The sequence below is a fragment of the Venturia canescens genome, chromosome 6 (genome assembly GCF_019457755.1).
Source record: "Venturia canescens isolate UGA chromosome 6, ASM1945775v1, whole genome shotgun sequence".
Taxonomy (NCBI): domain Eukaryota; kingdom Metazoa; phylum Arthropoda; class Insecta; order Hymenoptera; family Ichneumonidae; genus Venturia; species Venturia canescens.
This window is the reverse complement of record NC_057426.1, coordinates 12,407,314-12,427,140: the sequence shown is the minus strand read 5'-3', so window position 1 is coordinate 12,427,140 and position 19,827 is coordinate 12,407,314. Positions and strand designations below refer to the sequence as shown.

Sequence of the window (19,827 nt, the reverse complement as noted above, 5' to 3'; positions counted from 1 at the left end):
TTTTTAAGATCTCTGCAACGCTCATTGTCATTGTCGATTTTTTGGTTTTCTTCAACATGATTTCAAAATTCGCGGGGTGGCGACAATGTCTGGTTCGTCAATACTCATCATCGATATAAAAACGAATATCGAATGAATAGTTTGTAAGAAAAAAAGATTCTTTATTTCAAAATAAAATATCATTTCTTTGTTATTTTTATTGAATTTTTTTATAATTAAAAGATGAATAAAAAGTATCAGAACCATAAGAAAAGTCATGAAAAATTCCTGTTCCTTGACTTAAAAAGCCTTAAAAGTCATGAAATTTCTGTTCTGGTCAAAATTAGACACCCTGTAAAAAATTCAGTTCTCAGGTATTTTTATTGCTGGTTTCTTCCTGTTTCTCATACGAGCACTATTTTTCACGGTCCGATCATTTTTGCTGCACAAATTGACTGATTCTTGGTCAGTCGTCGTAATTTAAGGGTCGTTCAATCCCCGCTGTAAAAAAAAGCTCGAAACATCGCTAAAGCAAGAATAAAGTTGGGGGGAGCCACGCGCTTCCTCGGTTTACCGCGTTCCCTGGGATCATTCGTCTCGCCTTCCAACTGCTTATAACCATCATTATTAATGATACAGAGACTTAACACGACACTGATATCGGTCCCACTGGATTAGCCAAATGATTCTGCGCAAGCGTGGCCCAAGGTAACCGCCTCGTTATACCGGAGGCTCTTGAATCCTCGGCACTTGTTTGATTCTAACAGTTTGATACTCGATCCCGCGTGAAATAGTGAAGAATTGGCGTCACCAATTTCTGGCAGATTGCGGAAATCAAAAATCGCAAAATATCAAGAATAACGAAAGGAAGTCACGACTTCAGTTGGTCTCTGCACACTTTCCAGTAAAGTTTACCTTTCGCTTGTTTGCCATGGCACTTAATCACAACTCAATTATTCAGATAACACAGAATTTGAGATTTTTATCGGATCAGTAAAACTTCCATTGGAATGTTTGTTTTGAGTGAACGATAGTTTTTTTTATGATTGAAATTTGAAATTATCATGTCCGGTTTTAAACTGTGAAGCTCTCCGTCAGTCAAGTTCTTGAGGGCAAGTTATTTCCCTTGGAATTAGCCTAACGAAGTAATCCAATCGGAGGAATTAGATTTAGAGTTTCAGTTCGAGATGCCTAATTGAGCCGCGACGTAAATTATTATAATTTTGCACGAACTTGATAGAGGCAATAAATCGATTGGCTCCTCAATGCATCGGATCGAATGATATCGTATAACCAACGAAATTTCCATGCTCGTCGTCGTGGAAATGCGTTGCAAAGGAGACACAGAAAACGCTGATAGTGCTGAGAAAATCATTGATTATCGTTGATCGATGAATTTTAACGTCGCCTTTTTTTACTTCCGCAATTTAATCAACAATTACAATTGCAAGATGCGCAGTAGCGCATAATTCAATAACCCAGACTCCTCCGTCTCGTATATTTGCATCCCCTCAAGGGCAGCTTCTTGGGAAAAGCCAATTAATATAACATTCGTTAATCGAAGAAGCGTCAATCGTTGGAGATTCGACGAGAGTCAATTATGTATATCGAACAAATTGAGACGAGTGAGAAGAGTTTGCCCAACGATCGCGAGGGTATCGGATCCTCGCTCGTGCGACTCGTTGATTATGCATTTCGCGCTAAATTTTTACATACTGAAGAATCCGTTAAAACGAGTTCCGCAAACGTGTCGCTATCAGAAAGCGAGGAGGCTGTTGTGATTGGAAAAAAAATGAAAACCGAGGAAGAATCTCGCTTGACGAAGGGTGTTGTCGACCGTGACGAGATTCCGCGAGATAATCTTCATAAAATCAATGAAATCATTCAATCCGCGGACGAGAAAGTCATCGTCGACACGGTCAAAACGGACGGGAATGTATGCAACGTCAACGAGAAAAATTCCAACGAAAATACCGAAATGGAGATCGAAGAAAGCGAAAAAATGGACGAAGACGACAGTTTTGAGTTTGACAACGAAGAAGAATCTTCAGGACTCTTTAATAACAAAATCAAAAGTATTTTCATACGTAAAAGCAGCGGTCTGGAAAGTGTGAGTACCAGATCAAAATTGCCTTAAAAATATTCTTTCGATTGTCGAAATTTATCGTTTCGGGAGAAACAAATCAATCGTTTTCACCCCTTAAATTATTATTTTATCTGAAGAGACTTCAGTCAACAGCTTCGAATGGTAACTTTCATTCAGTCCATTATCTCGAGCTCAATGAAATATTGATTTTCACGTTTTTAAATAAAACACAAATTCTTTGTTTTAATTAGACCGATGATCTGTCGACGAGAGTCGCCAAAACGGACCTCCCTAATGGTGAAAAAGAGCTGGTGAAAAAGCCTGGCAAAAGTCCGCGAAAATTTGAGAAGAAACGTGCCATTTCGTTCGTCGACACTTTGCTATCACTTTTCGTTGTGGGTCCGCTCGTGATTGGACAGTGGCGTGGCATCTGGACCATGATGGATATTTACAACGAATAGTAAGTAGCTCTTATTCACGAATTTTACATCGTGACGAAGCATTTCAGCAAATCCGAAAAGATTCTCAAACAGTAAACTTCATCGTTTTACAAAAATTACGGTAATTTCTTTTAGCCAATATTGAAAAAACTAGTTAAAAAAAATATTTTGTAAAAAAAACAAATAGCCAAAAAAAAATCAGACAAAAATCTTTCTGCCTGTTTTCGTAAGATTTGTTTTGAGAAATTTTTTTAAATATTCAAACTTTTCATACCAGCAATTCTTAGATGCCAAACTTTTCCATGAGAAATTTTTCAAATTGAGCAGACGTTAATGTTCCTAAATTTACCCACGAAAAAATGAAAACACTGACAAAACATCTGACTCATTTCTATCGAATATATTTTAACATAATATCAAATACTTTCATGTTTATGCTGCAGATAAGAAAAAATTGCGTCGCCATTTACGGTTCGTCGAGTTTTTATTTTCGTAAATTAGAGAAAAAAAAACCATGAAAAATTGATACAACCGGATATTAATCACAACGAAACTCACCTCGTTGTTGCAATATACATATCAGGATCTATCGATCAAAAAATACACCTGTTTCCTTGCGTATCCTTGTAGTTACAACCGAATATACATATTCATATCTGTATATAGTTCGACAGTGATTTGTACGACGTCTGAGTCGTCGGTTTAATCAACAAATCGCACTGCCAGTCTGCTCTTTCAATGATTAAATCGTTCGGCTTGGTACATACTGTTCGTTGTTGCTGATAGTCGAGAATTTCGAGTTTTTTTTACTCTCTTGAGTGTACAAGTAGAAAAATAGTGGAAAATAGTTTGCAGGGGAAAATGGAGAGCGGAAGTTTCATGGAAGTTTTGTCACACTTTTGAAAATTCCAGTTTGGTAGGGCACCAAAGTCATTTTTTAAAAACATTTTGCTTTGAACTTTTTTTTCAACGAAGCATTGAAAGAATTGATAAAATAAATGCATTTCAGTAAGACGAGCGCTACAGAAACCCAATTTATTTGCATTTTATCATCTTCCCGATCCTGTGAAGTCATTTATAAGTTAAAAAAATATCTTCCTTCCGTTGTGAACCCGAAAGAACGAGACGCTGCAAACAATTGACCAAATGATCGGGAATTAAATTTGTTGTGGCAAGATTTCGACCAATAAATCCCGCGAAAAAACATCGTTTCGTAGAATGACGAATGCTTACCCCACAAAAATTGTTGCTAACAGATAGTTTATGGGACGAAAAAGATTTGATGGTTCGATAAAATGAAAATCCACGTAAAAATTAATCCAGACAGATAAAAATTAAAAATATCAAATTTGCGAATGATTTCGGCTCTGATTCAGCATCACGAGTTTCTTGTATTCGTAGTTTTTCAGAATGGCTCTGTTTCATCGTTGGCACCGGTCTGCACGTACTTTTTGCCATTGGCAGAGACGGTCTTCACGGGCGTTTCGTTGAAAAGCTGCGAATAAATCACGGTACAGCCGGACGTGTGGCGTACGATCTCGTGCGTTTGATGTACATATACATATTTTGCATCGCCTGCAATGCCCATTGGCGAGGTGGTTGGAAAATTTTTAGTCGTTATTGCGGCACCAATATCTGGTGAGTCAGCTCGGAATACCATCGAACTAATGAAACGTCAATGCACGTGCTGTGAAGAAGTATTAAACCCCATCGCTCGAGTGTTTTTAGACGGGAATGTTGGCCTTTAATCTACTTTGCGAGACGAACGCGATATTTGTAGAATAAATAATGCGCTCAGACAATAAAAACGGCGCTTGAAAATATTTATAACGCGTCATTAAGTTGTTTGCACGGGCGATAAGATCGTTTTGGAGTAGAAAATCGACGAAGAGCTGTCTGGAGATTTCACATTATTTTACCAAGTACATATTTTCATCTTTTTTCTTTTGAGATTCATTTTTGAAACTGCACACAAACGCTTCTTTTGAGAAAAAAACACTGGTCAATCAATCCGTCAAAAATCTTTGTATCCAATTCAGAAATAAATTCAATTATTTGCCACATTTCCAGTCGTTTTATTATGAATATTTATTCGTTTTCACTCGATCGAGTGAAAATTAAAAATCGATGATTTTTGCCGCAGGGTTTCGAACTCCTTCACCATCATTTTTGCAGCCGGTCTCGTGATTTTGAGGTCTTTTAGAAATCTTCTAGCGCCACCCTTCATCGTAGTAATCGATCGACCGGAGCGCGTCTTTCATTTTCCGACGAGATACAACGTGGTGAGTACAGATTTCTCTTGTCACGATCTTCCTCCACCCGCGACAATCACACGGTGGCGATCTCCCACTTTTTCATCAGGCATTTGAAAATTTTTCTCAAAACAGCTCGTAATGAATCCCGGAAGGAACTTCATTTGTCGTCCGAACATATTTCACTTTTAAATGTTTATCTCATAATCGTCTCGAAGGAGGAAACTCCCTCGAAGCCGCGTAATTATCGAATCATTCGTACGTGAAAAACCAGCGAATGACTTAAGAAACTCGTGATCCTTTTATTGGGGGTGATACTCACAGCATAAATAAATGATAAAACGGATCCACAGAAGAAACGTGGTTCGGCTCTTTGGCGCCAGCCGCTACGAAGAATTAAGGAACAACTTCATAAATGCTAATGGTTAATGGTGTGTGACACGAGATATTATCGTATCAGATTTTCAATCGTGCTTACGCGTGTACCGGTGCGATAGGGCACCCCGAGCTTCTTTAGTACGCTTAACGATCTCGATACACTGAACGAGCATAAAAGTGGCGAGTCAAGGTGAGAAGATTGCTGAAACCGGAGCTTGATTGGGTGACAAAAAGGTGATGATTAGTGTCGACTTTGGACCAACAAAGGCAAGGAATATAACGGCAGGAAACGCCACTCAAAAAAATCATGGCTCAAGGTAGCCGTTTGGGCTTTGAGCTACTTAGCTAAGAATCATATTTGCAAGAAGCTCGTCTTTCGCCCTCGGTCTCGATGGGTCTCTGCGAAATTGCCCTTTTCCTCCTTCGATCGAGTAGTTACTCTCCCAGTTTTCGGCCGTTTTTCATTGCCCGAGCAGCCACGAATCGCTTTCAGTTATGCGAACCATCGAGGATCTTTCATCATTCCACCATTTTTTAAAATGAGTTCGCACTCGAAATTTTGAGGTGCAGCCAAAATTATTTGATGCCTGCAAAAATAATCATCTCTGCTCACTATTAAATTAAGCGAAGCAAACTTTCGACCTTGGTTCATTGCTGCAGAGACACTGAACCCGAGACCAGTGCTCGACACGTTGCTCATGGGGAATTGAGCAGCTTCGTGGATCGACTTACTCGAAAACTGTTCAAAAATCCGTTCTTCAAGTAACTTTGAACAGCAGCGGCAGAAATGAACTCGTCGATTCCTCATTTTTTCTTTTCCTCCGTGTCTCAACTGTACCACGAAAAACTGCTCACGCCCGTGATCACCGAATCGCGTCACGTGCGTCGCGAAACCATTTCGGGGCATCGAGTACCTCAACAGAAGTCAAATAATCCGAGCAAAATGCAATGAATTTTCGAGAATTTCGACCGAAATAGAGAAATTATTCGAGTTGCCAAATTTCATCTGATTTTCCGAACGAATCCCGTGTCCCCCCTCGAACAAAGAGCGACTCGAATGTGCCCAGAATGCCTCGGATTCCTCAAGGAAAAGCCTCGAAATGTTCAAAGAATGGGATTTTGGATTGGAGTACTCTCCGTCGAATTCCGAGCGCTTCCTCGCGTGCCCGGCTCAGTCGGAACTTATTCTGCGGCAAAAGGTTTCGATCGACTTAAAGGTAATGCTCCGCGTTGGTTAGGAATAAAACAAACTCGATGCCCGTTTCGGGCTCGGGGTACGTGTTAACACGCGGTATAGAGTAGCTTCAAACGATAACACATACGCAAAGTGAACAAACACTGGTTGATGGAGGCTCGGACGTGTGGGAGGATAGTTTGCCTCGCGAAGCTTCGTAGAGAAGCGAGCATGTACGCACACGTCTTCGCATGTACGTACAGAGAGTTAGTTTGGGCTTTATAGGTAGTAAAAAAATGACACATAGAGGATCCTCTGGTATTAGACGGAGAGGTACAAAACGACGAAGATGGAGATTACGAGAGACGTGTATACACGTTAATAAAGATACGTGTATGTGGATGAGATTTACCGGGAGGAATTGGAGATGGGGTACCGAAGGGTAGAGGGGTCCTTCGCTCTTCTGTCCTTTGCTACAGCCGTCATGTATACCTCTGAGCGATGATGTCGTTCACCGTCGCGTGTACCATTTGCAATGGTGTTGGTACAGCAGCTCGAACAGTTGATAAAAGATAGAGCTGGTCCGACACGGGGATTCAGTAGTGATTCGTTGGCCGATCCGTGGCGAGTCGCTCGTCTCTGCTCCCTTTTTTTCCATTTCGTTTTTTTCGGGTCTTTCTCTCTCTGGAGTCGCGAGTCCCGAGGCTCCAGTCGATTTGTTCGAATCGTTTTCCCCGTCCTCGGAAAAGTTGCTCGGGACTGCTCGTCGCAGCGTCCGAACCCAAAATGATCCTGGACCGTAACTGATCGCCGGGTGAAGCACGGAGCTGCACCGACGAGAGGCGAACTATGCGATCGATTTTGCGCACCCCGTTCAAGCCAAAGTTACGAGAAAAATACGAAGCCCCGTCTTGACGGAAAAATCCTGGCAGCACGCGTACCGTCGAATTCGTCAGCCAGGAGATCGACTCTTGTCGCGATACGATGGGAAGCTCGGTCAGGCTACTCCTGAGCTGGTCCTGCAGCGTGGTCCCCGTTGACGGTACGTCGGCTCGAGCTGCCACTTTTGCCACGAACTTATTCCTCGCTAAACAAAGTTACTAGACGGATCGTACCATCGGAATAGACGGAAGACACACCGCACTTCCGGGGGAGAGACTCGGGGAGTATTGGAGAGAAGCAAAGGCCTGAAAATTTCTATCGGAAAGTGTGATTCGCGATAAGAAGGATAAAAATCAGAGGAAGTCGCGGGTGCTCGATTAAACGCGAGTGCGCGTGAATGCAGTGTCATTTCTTGTGTGATAAATCATCGGAATAACGAGTCAACTCGACGCCGATCGAAGGAATGGGAAGGAAACATCGCAGAGACTTTTCTTTAGTATAAAATGATGTAAAAATACCGTCATCGACCGAGGACACTCGCATACGTAAATTTAACTTATGAACAGACGATGATAGTGGATCTCGATGAAAGCTCTGGAAAGATGAATAGCAATGAGCTGTGCAGAAGTTAAAAAGAAACTCGGTATTGAGAGCAGCCCGGAGGAGGAAGAAGAGAAGAAAAAAAATTGGAGAATGGTCGAACTCCGAGCCGGCGGAGCTGGCATGGCCGCTGTCGGTCTTGATCCTGGCCCAACATCGAGCAGATTTCATTACACAATATTAACTATTCTCGATGCCGTATTCTCAGCAACCGTCGCTGCACCCGCCGTCGTTGGCTACTGGCGCGGCACGTGGGGCTTATCCGACATGTACATTTATCCTGGCGATCGAGTATTGAGCTACGTCTCCTCCGTGCTAATCGGCTTCACCGGCCTCTTCATCTTCAATCTTATTCAACATCTCCTCGATGAATTTTTACATCCCGACAAACACCGGCTCGTCTACTACATCGGATCGAGAATCTACACTTCCGTTTTTGGCTTCTGCTGCGTTAACGCCTGGCGAGGCGCGTGGCAAGCTCTCGATCTTTATACCGAACAAACTACCAGCACTGTCTTTGCCACCACCGCCGTTAGCTTACTCGCGCTCGCCATCATGAGAACTGTTAGAAATATTTCCGCACCACCTTTCTCACTCAGCCTCGACTCACCCGCTGGATACTTCGAAGTTCCTACCATGTTTCGTGTCAATGTGAGTACAAAACCGTCTCGACCCACACACCCCTCTGGTCAATCGCTTTTTTTGCTCTCCCACAAAACGTTTCTCAATCGATTCTGTGCGTGGGAGTATTTGTGTCCTGCGCGGGCCTGGTAAACACTTGTTTTCGGGACCAACCTCAGCGGGGATCGTCAGAAAAATCAATGGGAATGCGTCCGTTCTGGCGAAGAACGAAGAATTGGACGATTTCGGGGATTTATAGTTTATGGCTCAGTTGACGGTTCACTCGGAAAAGTCGAATCGAGAGTGACGCCTTCAATGGCAACTATATGGAGATGATAAACTCACGAAGTTCGGAGATGGATTTCAGTATGGCGCTGAAGTTTCCAACGTTGGAGTCCAACGAAATGGTCTAAAAAAACTCTCAAATAATTCCAGTAAATCTCCAATTTTGTTCCCTGCCGAATTTCCAATTCGTCATGTTTCAAGCCGCATCAATAATTCGTGAAATAAAAAAATAATGAATTATTAATCTTTTTTTCGTTCATTTCGTTGAACTCCAACGTCGTATTTCAGTCGAGGAACGCTCGATAAATTGCTACTGCAACCGCGAAAACTTGGAGAGAAATAACGCTTGGAAAGGGTTCGTATAGTCCGGGGAGAATCGAACGGTTATTTGTGGCGCAAAACTAGAAAGGATTTACCGAAGAATCGACTCCACGAAGCTTTGAAATTTGCGTGGGGCTGGTACAATGTTTCGAAATAGTATTCGATGGCCTTAAAACGACACTTTTTTCAAAGAGATTTCTTGAGACACGGGGCAATAAATCATCGCTCGGATCTCACGGTTTTGGAATTTATTGCCTGCACGTTTCAAGGGGATAAAAATTGACTAAACGCTCCGGCAGAATTTCGTTTCTACTCAAGAAACTTTTTGCCTTGCCTACGAGAACGAATTTAATTCGGTTCAATCATTATTTTAAGAACAGAAAAGTTCATAATTGTAATCGAATTTTTTAATCGAGTCAACGGTGACAAGCGAAACTTAGTCTTCGAGGTGATTTCTCGAACGTCATTTTTTCGGTGAAAACAAATGATTCTCTTCTGAGGAATGAAGAAGGAAAAAAGCGATTAATTTCCATTTTCATGCGACGACGGAATTTATTGGTTTATCATCTTGTTATTTTATTCCCAGAAAAAGCTTTTAGAATCAACGTTAACAGAAAATTTATTACTACTAGAGACCACACATGAGCGCAGGATTTGTACGAATGTACATTTCACTTACACGTCGTAAAGATAAAAAAGAAGCGAATTAACGTAAAATTGTTTCGCTGAAACGCTTTGTGTCAATTTCAAATTTCAAGAAGCATTTTTCTCATCGTGACTATTTTTTCGGAACTCTGTCATTCCGAGAGCTGCGCAGAGTCGTGGTGCCGTTACGTACTGTCATGCATCGCGTTCTATGGCGGTCAACAACCTTGACACGAAAGAATAAATAATTGGGAACTCGATTTTATGGAGGGAGCAAATAAACTGCTGCGGCAAACATTGTGAAGAATGTTTTTCCAATTTATAATTTTTTATGCCTTCTCTAATGGGACGACATTCAAATGCCACACACTTAATTTTCTCGTCTCATTCGAGGCAGTGTTGAATGATGATTTTGTTTTCTGTCGCTTCATCGCATCTCCAGTTTAATCATGAAAATTCATTTGAACTTTATTCAAATAAAAACCCTTTTTTTTAGGAATCCTCAATCAAGAAAAAGACAATTGAGGGATTCATTGAACTCGCGATAAGTTGGATAAAAATTCTTAGGAGTGAACTTGAGAAAAGTACGAATTTTTTACGAAAAGATCAGAATTTTTACCAAAATTCAATTACAATCGAAAAAATCCTTACCAAGCTCGATGGTTACTGAAATTTTTCATTTTTACTAAGACTCGATTGGTCCCCAAGAATCGGAGTTCGAAAAATTTAAAAATTGATACGCAGATCCGTTCTATGGGTTCGTATTTCACAAAATAAAATGAATTCAATCAAGAAGGGTCACAAGGTCACAGAAATAAACAACGTTCCACATCTTTATATGATACCCGAAATAGATTTATTCATTAATCCATTTTCTTACTTCTGCACAAATCTATACAAGAAGGAGCAACTTTTCTTTCGTTTTGGAGGTTCTCGCTCGAAAAATGAACGATATATAAAAGTGTCCGTGTCTGCACACGAAGAATGTGCTCTCGAATTTGACGATTTAACCAAAAAAATCCATCGAATGGGAAGACGTCGAGTGCCTTTCAACTGTCAAAACTTCCAATCACCGATTTTCTTAGCGATCGCTTGCGCACTGAAAATTCAGTTGACACTGCCGCATCACCCACGACAGTATTTGACGTCAAACAATTATTCGAACCCCCAAATTTACATGAAGCATTTTTTTTTTTCATTTTTCGAGTGCGAGTACGCCCCGACGTGCCTCTATTTTTCAATCGATTTTCGTACGTATCGATGAGAAACTCTTTTGACACGACAGGCCGAGTCTCTGGGCTCGCAGGCTCGCGCGTCATGTGTTCCATATTATTATACTGTGGTATAAGAGAAGTTTCCGGCTATCTCCCTCGATCGTCGCACCCACTACCTCCGTAATCCTGCATTGATACACTCATAAGCTCGTCTTTACGTGTGTGCACGAAATATGCAAATACGAGCAATATTGCTGGTAATGTCACAGCAAAATGATGCGTGTTTGCATACATCGAACGCGATTCATAACTCAAATGTGCAAAATCCGACGTTAATTAAGGAATATGGAACAGCTAATTGCATTTAACCGACGACAATGATGTCTGTGCTTAAATCTCAATGCATATTGCTCTTACTATCGTATCCCGATAAATTGTAATCAGCTAAAATCAGTTATTCGCGACGAATATTCACCGAGGCTTCGACTTCGTGGATGGATTCATTTTCGAGGGATCTTTCACGTTTTTTGCGCTCTCGAGCGTTGGGAGAAGAGTTTGAAAAAATGAGAGAATTCGAGTCCCGAACTCGTGGCAAATGCGTTTGTGCTTTTGCAGCCTGGATTATCAGGCTCCAGTGAAAGTTCAAGTGTCCCTCGCACAGTTTGTTCTCTCGTAGCTTCCACACGGCTTCCCAGAAGGGGTCGATTGGTTGAACAACCACTTCTACTAGATTTAAAAGAGGTCAACATTCGTGAGCGTTTTACAAATAGCTACATCTGGGATTATGGGAGGTCGACCGTTAAAAGATGACGGGAAGATTAAGGGCTCGGCTTACGAGTGCCGACCAAAAACGAGGGGGCGAGACAATGACCTTTACCTTTCTCGGACACGTAATTTAAAAATGTTAAATCATGATTGATTCGGTGTTTATTTCGCTCATTCGCTCAGTCAGTTCTGCAGCGGACCGATCGGCCTTCGATTCGGCTGCCCCCTCCGCCCATTCTGCCTTAATGTCTTTTCTGATTTTATCTGGTGGTTCCTCGCTCGATCCTTTGTTTTTTGGTGACACTTTTGTGGTGGGTTAAACCCCAAAGATTTGGCTCCGCAATCCCACGATTTTGATTCACTAAAGATTTTCGTTGAGCTTTTTTTATTCTTTTCCTGGGAGCAAGAGGTTGCGAACGTTTGTCAAAACGTTTTTGGTCTCTCTCGAAAGAGAGAGACAAAAAGTTGAATCGATGATTATGCCTTCGTGGAATTCTGCATATGTGGGAAAAGATCAGAATAATTGCAACGTGACTTTGATTTTTTTTGTTACAGAATACGAGGGATTGGTCTCTGTACATATTAGATTGTGCATTCAGTGTTGGAGTGGTTGGCAGTCTCGTGGTGTTCGTCTGGAGAGGAGCTTGGGTGCTTTTCGAGCTTCATTTGTTTCCGGAGAATCGTGAATACTCTGCGATCGGTTCATTGGTAAGAGTCTGTAAGACCATGCGTTGAACTCGTTAAAAAAAAGCAGCGAATAACAAACGATTATTTTAGCCAGCGAAAAACATCGATGAATAGCGGCGACGACGAATTGACTTGAGTATATTTTTCAAGCTATTTTTGTCAGTGCCAGACTAATTTGAGGTTGAATCAACTCGGTTAAGAAATCATTTCGTGTTCTTTTTTTCGGGGTTCGTTCACTTATGACTCACGCTCGGTGTTGTCCCAATAAAATCGATTACGATAGCCTTGGCTTACCAACAAATAGAAGTAAATCTATGTCATTGATCTTTGTTCGAATGGAAACCAAGTTGAGACAAAAATATTCCCATTGGAAAAAAAATGAAGGTACGCTCCAAGCGCTGATTGAATGATCACATTTTAGGATTAAAAAGTTGCTCCAAATCATTGACCAAAAGGCAACCAACTCCACAAAGGTCCGTGCCAGAAGAAAAAGCAAAAAATCTTTCGTCAGTCCGAAAAGCATTGATGAATTTCGAGTTTTTCAAAAACCTTTTCATTCGACATGCAGGAGTTTTTACTTCGAAAAAACCGAGAGCGCAGGAGACTAAAAAATTCGAATCCGCCAACGAAATTCCTCTACACGTGCACAGTTACACGAGTATCCACAAAGTACAACACGTTTAGTAACCTAATGGTTCGATTATATAATTGAATATTCGCCAATTGCATGATTGTTGAGGCGCACGACTGACCCGTATCTCAATACGCCGGGGCAACTCGTGTCGTTATATAGCATATACACACAGCTGATATATTTACAAGAGTACAGCCTGCCCGAGTGCTGAAAACCAGTTTCTGAGCTGTCAGGCTCTAAAAATTCTCAAGAAACGAGAATGTCCTTCCGGTCATTTTCACGTGTTCGAAGAGCCTCTGCCCTTAGAGCCTCCCTTAGTCAGACGTAGCAGAAAGAAGCCCTCGTCCCCACGACCGGGTTCGAGGTGTCAAAAAAACCAAGAAACTTTGTTACCAAACTTTTGAGTGAATCCTCGCCTCCTGCGAGCGATGGCAAAAGCTTTCGGATCAAAATGCTCCACTCGCGGGGTGAGCTCGAGTCGATGAAGCTGTGCGCTAAAGCATCGCAAAATTTTCATCACTCTTTGAAAATATAAAAATAAAACGAAAATATGATTTTTCCGATAAAAGGGAGCTTCGGAGAGCATCGAAATTCCATTTCATTGCTAACGATTCATTTTAAAATGACAATCGATAAATAAGTTTTGAAGTTAACCAGGATTTGTTGAACTGCGAAAAAACCTCGGTACCGAGAGTTACTCTTTTATCGTCAGCTTGGGAGAATTGATCCACAGAATGGTACATTGAAAATTCAACGAACTTGACACTGTAACACATAAAGAGGAGTTCGAGCTTCGGCCGAGGCGAGGACTGACGAACGCTCTTCTCAAAGAATCCAAACGACTTGTCTTAAACAACGCTTATTACTCATATATCACGTACGTGACCTCACTCCCGACGATGCGTTGACCGGAAACGAGCCACGTGCCAGAAAGGCCGCACGCATTATTCCTGTGCTGACTCGGGGCCATCGGTGCGGGAGAGGAAGAGACAGGGAAAAGGGCGCGAGAGAGAGAAGCGATACGAAATGCCCTGCCATTATGAAATATCACCGAAGCGACTCTTCCGGATACGGAGGGCTTGTGCTGCTGTGCGCACCCCGGTGGACTCTGTTTTTGCCGTTACCCGGTAGCAGCGATCGATTTTTCTTCTTTTTCCGCAATCATTTGCTCCTGCGGTTTCGCCTCGGCGGGAGATTCTTTATTTCGATCTTCGAGCGACGGCGTGCTTATTTCGGTGAGCCCGAGAAGGAGAAAGCCTCGGGAGGGTTCGGCCAATTTTACCATCCGCTGTTTGCTACGTCACCCAGCACAGATTATGCCAATTGTAGTCTTCAGAACTGACAACGAAGCAACAGGACGTTTTGCAACAGGACGAGGGCCAACGAAAACTGGAGGGAATAAGCTCGACTGTTTTCGATGCAAAATTCTTCCCCGGGAAGATTAATTTTCGTTTGAGCCTTTCCTACTAAAAGTGCCGGTGGAATTTCCTTTCCACGAATTTTTATCGCTTCGTCACTCAGCACTGTGCAATGATCCATTTGCAGCGAAGCAATTATCAAATAACACGATGTCCTTTCAAGACTGTCCAAGTAGGTTGAATGTAATTGAGTGTGTACACTGTCTTTCGGAGGCCTCCGCAAGAAACTCGGCTCACGAGCGTGGGCGCGAGAACATTTTTTTAAATCGAGTCACATTGAACTTGAGACACACGCGCGAATTACGTCCTGAATCATGGGAGCTCTATTTTTAGGGGTCACTCCAAAAATTAGATCATTTCTACGCTTACGCATCAACGCGAATAGGTATTTTTTCATTGCTCAATCAAATATTTATTTGCAAAGTTATTTTGCTAAGTTCCAGAGCCTCATGAATGCGCCATTGGCAAATCTGACTTGTCCAAATGTAAGTAATCGTTTCTCAAACATCGAAGAATTCATTTGGAATCTTTCCAAGGATCTGGCTGCAATCGTAACTGAGAATTATTTTACTCGCTCTGCTATTTTTTAAGGAAGTTGAGGTTGTACAGTCATTTTTTTTACCCAAAAGTGATGACCTGTACCTTTCAAAAGTTAAAGAAAAGTTGGGGAAAAAAAGACGAAAAACTGGTGAAAGCTCAGTCGAAAACACGAACAGTGACGATCCTAGCCTCAAAAAACTGCACGGAAAACAGTTTATTATTAATATAATCTCAGCAAATCTCCTAATAAATCTGAAAAAATTGACATTATTCGGCAAGCCTTGCTCATGTTGCCCAAAAAATTTCATATTTTTAGCATCATTTTTAACGGAGATATCACCGAATGTGTCTTGACTTCCATAAGATTACATGTTATTTGGCCCAAATTGTTATTGATTTTTCTCAGCAACGACGCTCCTAAACTGTCTGAAAATTTAACTGATTTTTTTTTACACTTCACTTTATAAGATGCAAACGGTTTAAAAGCGGTGACATCATTTTCATTCTAATGCCTCAACTTCCTTAAGGACAGGATAAGCTGGCAAATGTTTTGTTCACATCTGCGAACATGTCCAAAGACTGTTCAAGCCGATAGAAAAAAATGGATTCTACTACTTGGAGACAAAATCAGACGCGAAATAAAAATCCAGGAAATAATTACTTCTGCACAGAGCGCTGCCTTGGGAGGTGGTTTTTGAGCCGGAAAGTCAGAAAGAAAAATTCGTTGCCATTTCAGTCAGTGGGATTCAGGAAAACTGTGCATGGGAAAGTGCGAAGAGCGTCCTGGACGCAACCGAGGAATAATAAAAACCCAAAGTATTTTAAACCTTTATTATCAAGGTTATAATCAATCGCATGAGAACCAGAAAGAACATTTGTTTCTTGCCAACATGGCGGATCAACTGCGATGAACGATCTTTTCTCTCATTTTTTTCCTTCTTCCCATAGTTTTGTAAAAACCTCTCCGAAGCCTAATCCAAAAACTGTAACTTCGCGAGGTTCATCGTAGCGCTGGAGCTTTCTTTTAAATATTTTGCCTCGAGCCCCTACTTCGTTTTTTCATGTATATTTTTGAAAATGCCATCAAATAGTGAACGAATATTGTGAAAAAAGACTTGTCCAAGTTTCACTCTATTCGATCCTGAGAATTTAATGAAAAAATTGGATTTCAGATCACAGCAACAATCGTTTCGTTGAGTTTTGTTGATTACAACGAAACGAAATAAGAGGAGTCGTTCTCGTTACAGGTCATAGGATACATCATAGTAGCCGTGACATTCTGCCTGCAACCATTGATGAGATACACTTGTGCGAGACTGAAAGGTCTCGCTCGTCTTCTAGCAGCTGATGCTTTTTTACTGCTGAGCTTCCTCGGCACTGTAAACGTGTGGCGAGGTATATGGACCGTTCTCGATCTGTGGCTACTACCAGATAACCTTGAATTATCGTGCTGGATAACTCACGTCGGCTGTTTCGTCTTCCTCGTACTTCTAAACTGTAGTAATTCCATTCTCGTGCGTGGTGTATACATCGACGCTGAGGAAGAAGAAGGTCGATGTGTCGTCTTCCCGTGTCACTATCTACGACTCTTCTTCAAAGTACGTTACTTCAATAATAAATCGAATTAAAAATTTAACAGATTTTTCGAAACACAATATCGTGATTGATTCGTTGAGTAACGATCAAATTAAGCTAGTCCGTGCACGAAACAATTCCCTTGAAGAAGTCTTGAAATTTACACTAAATGGCTAGTCGACTGACACGCGTATCAAATTTTAAAGGATTCGTATTATTCGTTATTGAGATAAACGTGTTTAAATATGAAATAGGGACTGTGCATAAAAAATCGTTTATCTTTCTATATTACGAAAGAACGCTTCTTAGAAAGTTTATGAAAAAGTGCACAATAACAATAAAGTTATAATAAAGGGCTGGGAAAAAATTCGAGGCCATTGTCTTATTAGTAATAATCGTTAAAAATTGAACGAAATTGGTAATGAGCACTCGATAACCTCACATTTGCTTATTTCGGCATTTTGTTTCTTCTTGGCTTTGGTCATTCCTGTCATAGCCTTCTGTCTTCTTATTAACACTTTTTTCTTGATCCATTTCCCTTTGTGTTTTCCTTATGCGCTCTCAAAATGAAATTTCGGGTTCGGTCAGTGACGGATCCCCCATTAATTAATGGCTTATAATTTCATTCGCCAAAAGATGAGTTGGAAAAGCGTATTTACAATTTCGAATTAATAACTCTGACCTGAATTTAAAGTTATTATATCTTTTATTAAAATCGACCCAATTTAGATACCCATAAAATACGATTCTTTGGGCATGATCTACCTTAAAGTTGTGCGACCATAGAAATTATTGAATTGACATTCCAATATGCAATCCCGAAGGGAACGAGAAATTTATATTGAAAAAAAATATATGATTTCGCACAATCGAACAATCGAGTTTACTCATAGAAGAAAATCTTTCATTTTTATTTTCCACTACAGTGGATAACTTGAATCCCCATCAATTATATGAGTGAACGAAGCAAAAATCTCAACCGCGTTCCAATCCTTATTAAAATGGTCTCAGGAATAGTACCAAACTTTTAGCTGTACTTTTAGCTTAAAAATTTGTGTTGTTTTTGTATTTGAGGTTGAAAGCAATGAAAAATGTGAATAAATTTTTCTTCCATTTCTAGATCGAACGCCAGAAAAAAGAGGCGAGAAGACAAAACCTCGTGGCATCGAGCAAGGAACCGCAACCTCGTAACGAAGCAAACGAGAAAGAAGTTGAGAGCGAGACTCTGTTGAACCGTACGAACGCGATGCCGACGATAATTCCAGCGAATCCCGAGTCATTTGTGTAAGAAGATAATAAAACGAGAGCGAACAAATGAAACGTATTAAAATGAAGTTCATTGGGATTTAATGAAAGTGACCGACAGTGAGGAAGAGACGACGCGCGTTACTGACAATCGTGGTGTACCTGACAGTAAGCTACCAAAGACAGTGAAAAAGTGTCGTTCGACGTGAAACGAACAGTAGCAGCAGCAGCAAGAGAAAGTGGGAGGAAATTATTTTTTCAAATGAAAGCATGTGTCAATAGTTTTGCACGCTGCGGTAAAAAGTAACGAAAACTAAAGAGAGGAGACTTCGAAGCCCGCGCGAATGTGTTCCCGAGCGAGCCAGTGCATTGCAATAACTGAACAAAATCCACCGACTCAATAAAAAGCAATGATAAACGGAGAACTTCGGTCCGGTAAATTTGAATTGAGAATAACAGTGCTCCTGTAAATAATAATCGCGGGCAGGCACGCGCTGGCGCCGGTCTATAGTTTTTAAGAAAGACAACAAAAAACGCACCAACAATGTTAAACCTATCGATATATTTACATTTTAATCAGTTATTCCTAACAGATTCAATTATTTTTAGGCCAAACGAAATAAGATTATGTACCTAGGTACGTCGATAACGCACGACGCCATTCAACAAATCGCCTCTATTTATGGAGTTGATTTACGAAAAGTTTGTTTTCCCATTTCAACGAAAGATATTCAAATATTTCGAAAGATACAAAAGCATTTGCGGCGCTACGTGCTGTCGACTAATTGTCACGTTTGAGCAAATAAATTTCATCGTTTCAAAGTCTCTGCTCGATTTTTTCTTCTCTTCCCTCTCCTTACAAAGTTTCCTTTACAAGGGTTTTTTAATATTTTTATTCGCGTTGTCCAGCAGCTCACGAATAATCTCTGGGTTATTACAACAAACGTTTCGCAGTGCTCGAGTCTCTTTGCTCGAAAAATGTCATCTTTCGTCAGCAGATTCTCGATTTTTAAGGTCATGCACGTTGAAAATGGAAAAGTCTGATTTTTTTTGGTAACATTCTCGTTTGTCCGAAATATCGAAATTTCCAATCACATTTAGAAATCATTCGGTTTCGTTTTTTCGATTTTTCATAACGCACATATCTTGAGAAATGTTAGAAATGTAATTCAGACTTTTTTTCAATAAAAACTGATCAGAGAACTGCCAGAGACAGTCGGACGAAGCAGTCCGGGTCATAGTGACCCGGTAGGTCAACGCGGTGGCAGAGTTCAGTCAATCGATATTTTTTGCGAGACATTCCAAACTCAACGCTTTAATTGTAATTGAAGAAAACGTAATTCGATTCAAAGTTTTGATACAATTTTCCATTTTCTCAACCAAAGATGGGTCCAAATGAATGTCAGTAAACGAACTTGAGCTCGTTCACTTGATTATTAAATGTCAGATCCTATAAATTCGAAGAAATCGAAGAAATTGAAATTGAAAAAAACGAAAGAAAATCATCAGAAACAGAAAATATGGAAATTCTTAAATTTTGGTTCACCACACTTTGAAGCCACTTTCACTTTGATTTACTCCTAACTGAAAAACAGAATTGAATTTTCATACACGATTTAAGACGATCGAGGAACGAATCGGAGGATCGAGACAGGTGGAAAATAGCTAAAAGTGTATCGGATTCCTCCGCGTCTGACGACGCGAAGACCTTGGATACAAACAATGGTAATAGGGTTGCACCCGATAAGTAGAGTGGGAGATTCATTTATGAATTGGCGTAACCTTCTCCCCCGCATCCTGTGACAAACTGCAGATAGTTTGTCCTCTTGTACGGCAATTATCCTACGTCACGACGTAATAATAATTAATTAACTAGAATAATGACGGTACAATGGCGGTCTACAGCATACGATGGGAAGTGCTTAGTTCGGAAAATGAGCGGGCGCCCTTCTGGCCTACATTTAATATTTCGTCGCTATATATAATACCCTCATTTCTACAGACAATCAAGTTCAATCCGTTCAAGATTATTCCGCAAGCTTCTCCGGCATCGCGATCGATTTTTTTCGATCTCCAATCATTCTTC

The 19,827-nt window shown here is 40.9% G+C and overlaps 1 protein-coding gene across 2 annotated transcripts; it reads left to right on the top strand.

Moving 5' to 3' along the window:
- Window positions 1–747: 747 nt before the first annotated feature.
- Window positions 748–18,566, top strand: fusl (fuseless). 2 transcript variants are annotated; one of them, XM_043422129.1, is made up of 7 exons: window positions 748–2,089; window positions 2,317–2,525; window positions 3,907–4,143; window positions 4,649–4,787; window positions 12,198–12,350; window positions 16,169–16,519; window positions 17,617–18,566. In XM_043422129.1, the coding sequence occupies exons 1-7, from the start codon at window positions 1,580–1,582 to the stop codon at window positions 17,782–17,784; spliced, it is 1,767 nt and encodes a 588-aa protein (XP_043278064.1). In that variant the 5' UTR covers window positions 748–1,579; the 3' UTR covers window positions 17,785–18,566. The 2 variants fall into 2 exon arrangements, with proteins under 2 accessions (XP_043278064.1, XP_043278065.1); XM_043422130.1 differs by lacking the exons at window positions 748–2,089; window positions 2,317–2,525; window positions 3,907–4,143; window positions 4,649–4,787 and adding an exon at window positions 6,911–8,442.
- Window positions 18,567–19,827: the final 1,261 nt, after the last annotated feature.

What these genes read in the sequence shown, in the direction of transcription:
- fusl (XM_043422129.1), top strand. Translation starts at nt 1,580, where the DNA reads ATGTATATCGAACAAATTGAGACGAGTGAGAAGAGTTTGCCCAACGAT. An exon ending in AAAGCAGCGGTCTGGAAAGT is followed by an intron (nt 2,090 to 2,316) that starts GTGAGTACCAGA and finishes TGTTTTAATTAG; the next exon opens with ACCGATGATCTGTCGACGAG. An exon ending in TTCCGACGAGATACAACGTG is followed by an intron (nt 4,788 to 12,197) that starts GTGAGTACAGAT and finishes TTTTTGTTACAG; the next exon opens with AATACGAGGGATTGGTCTCT.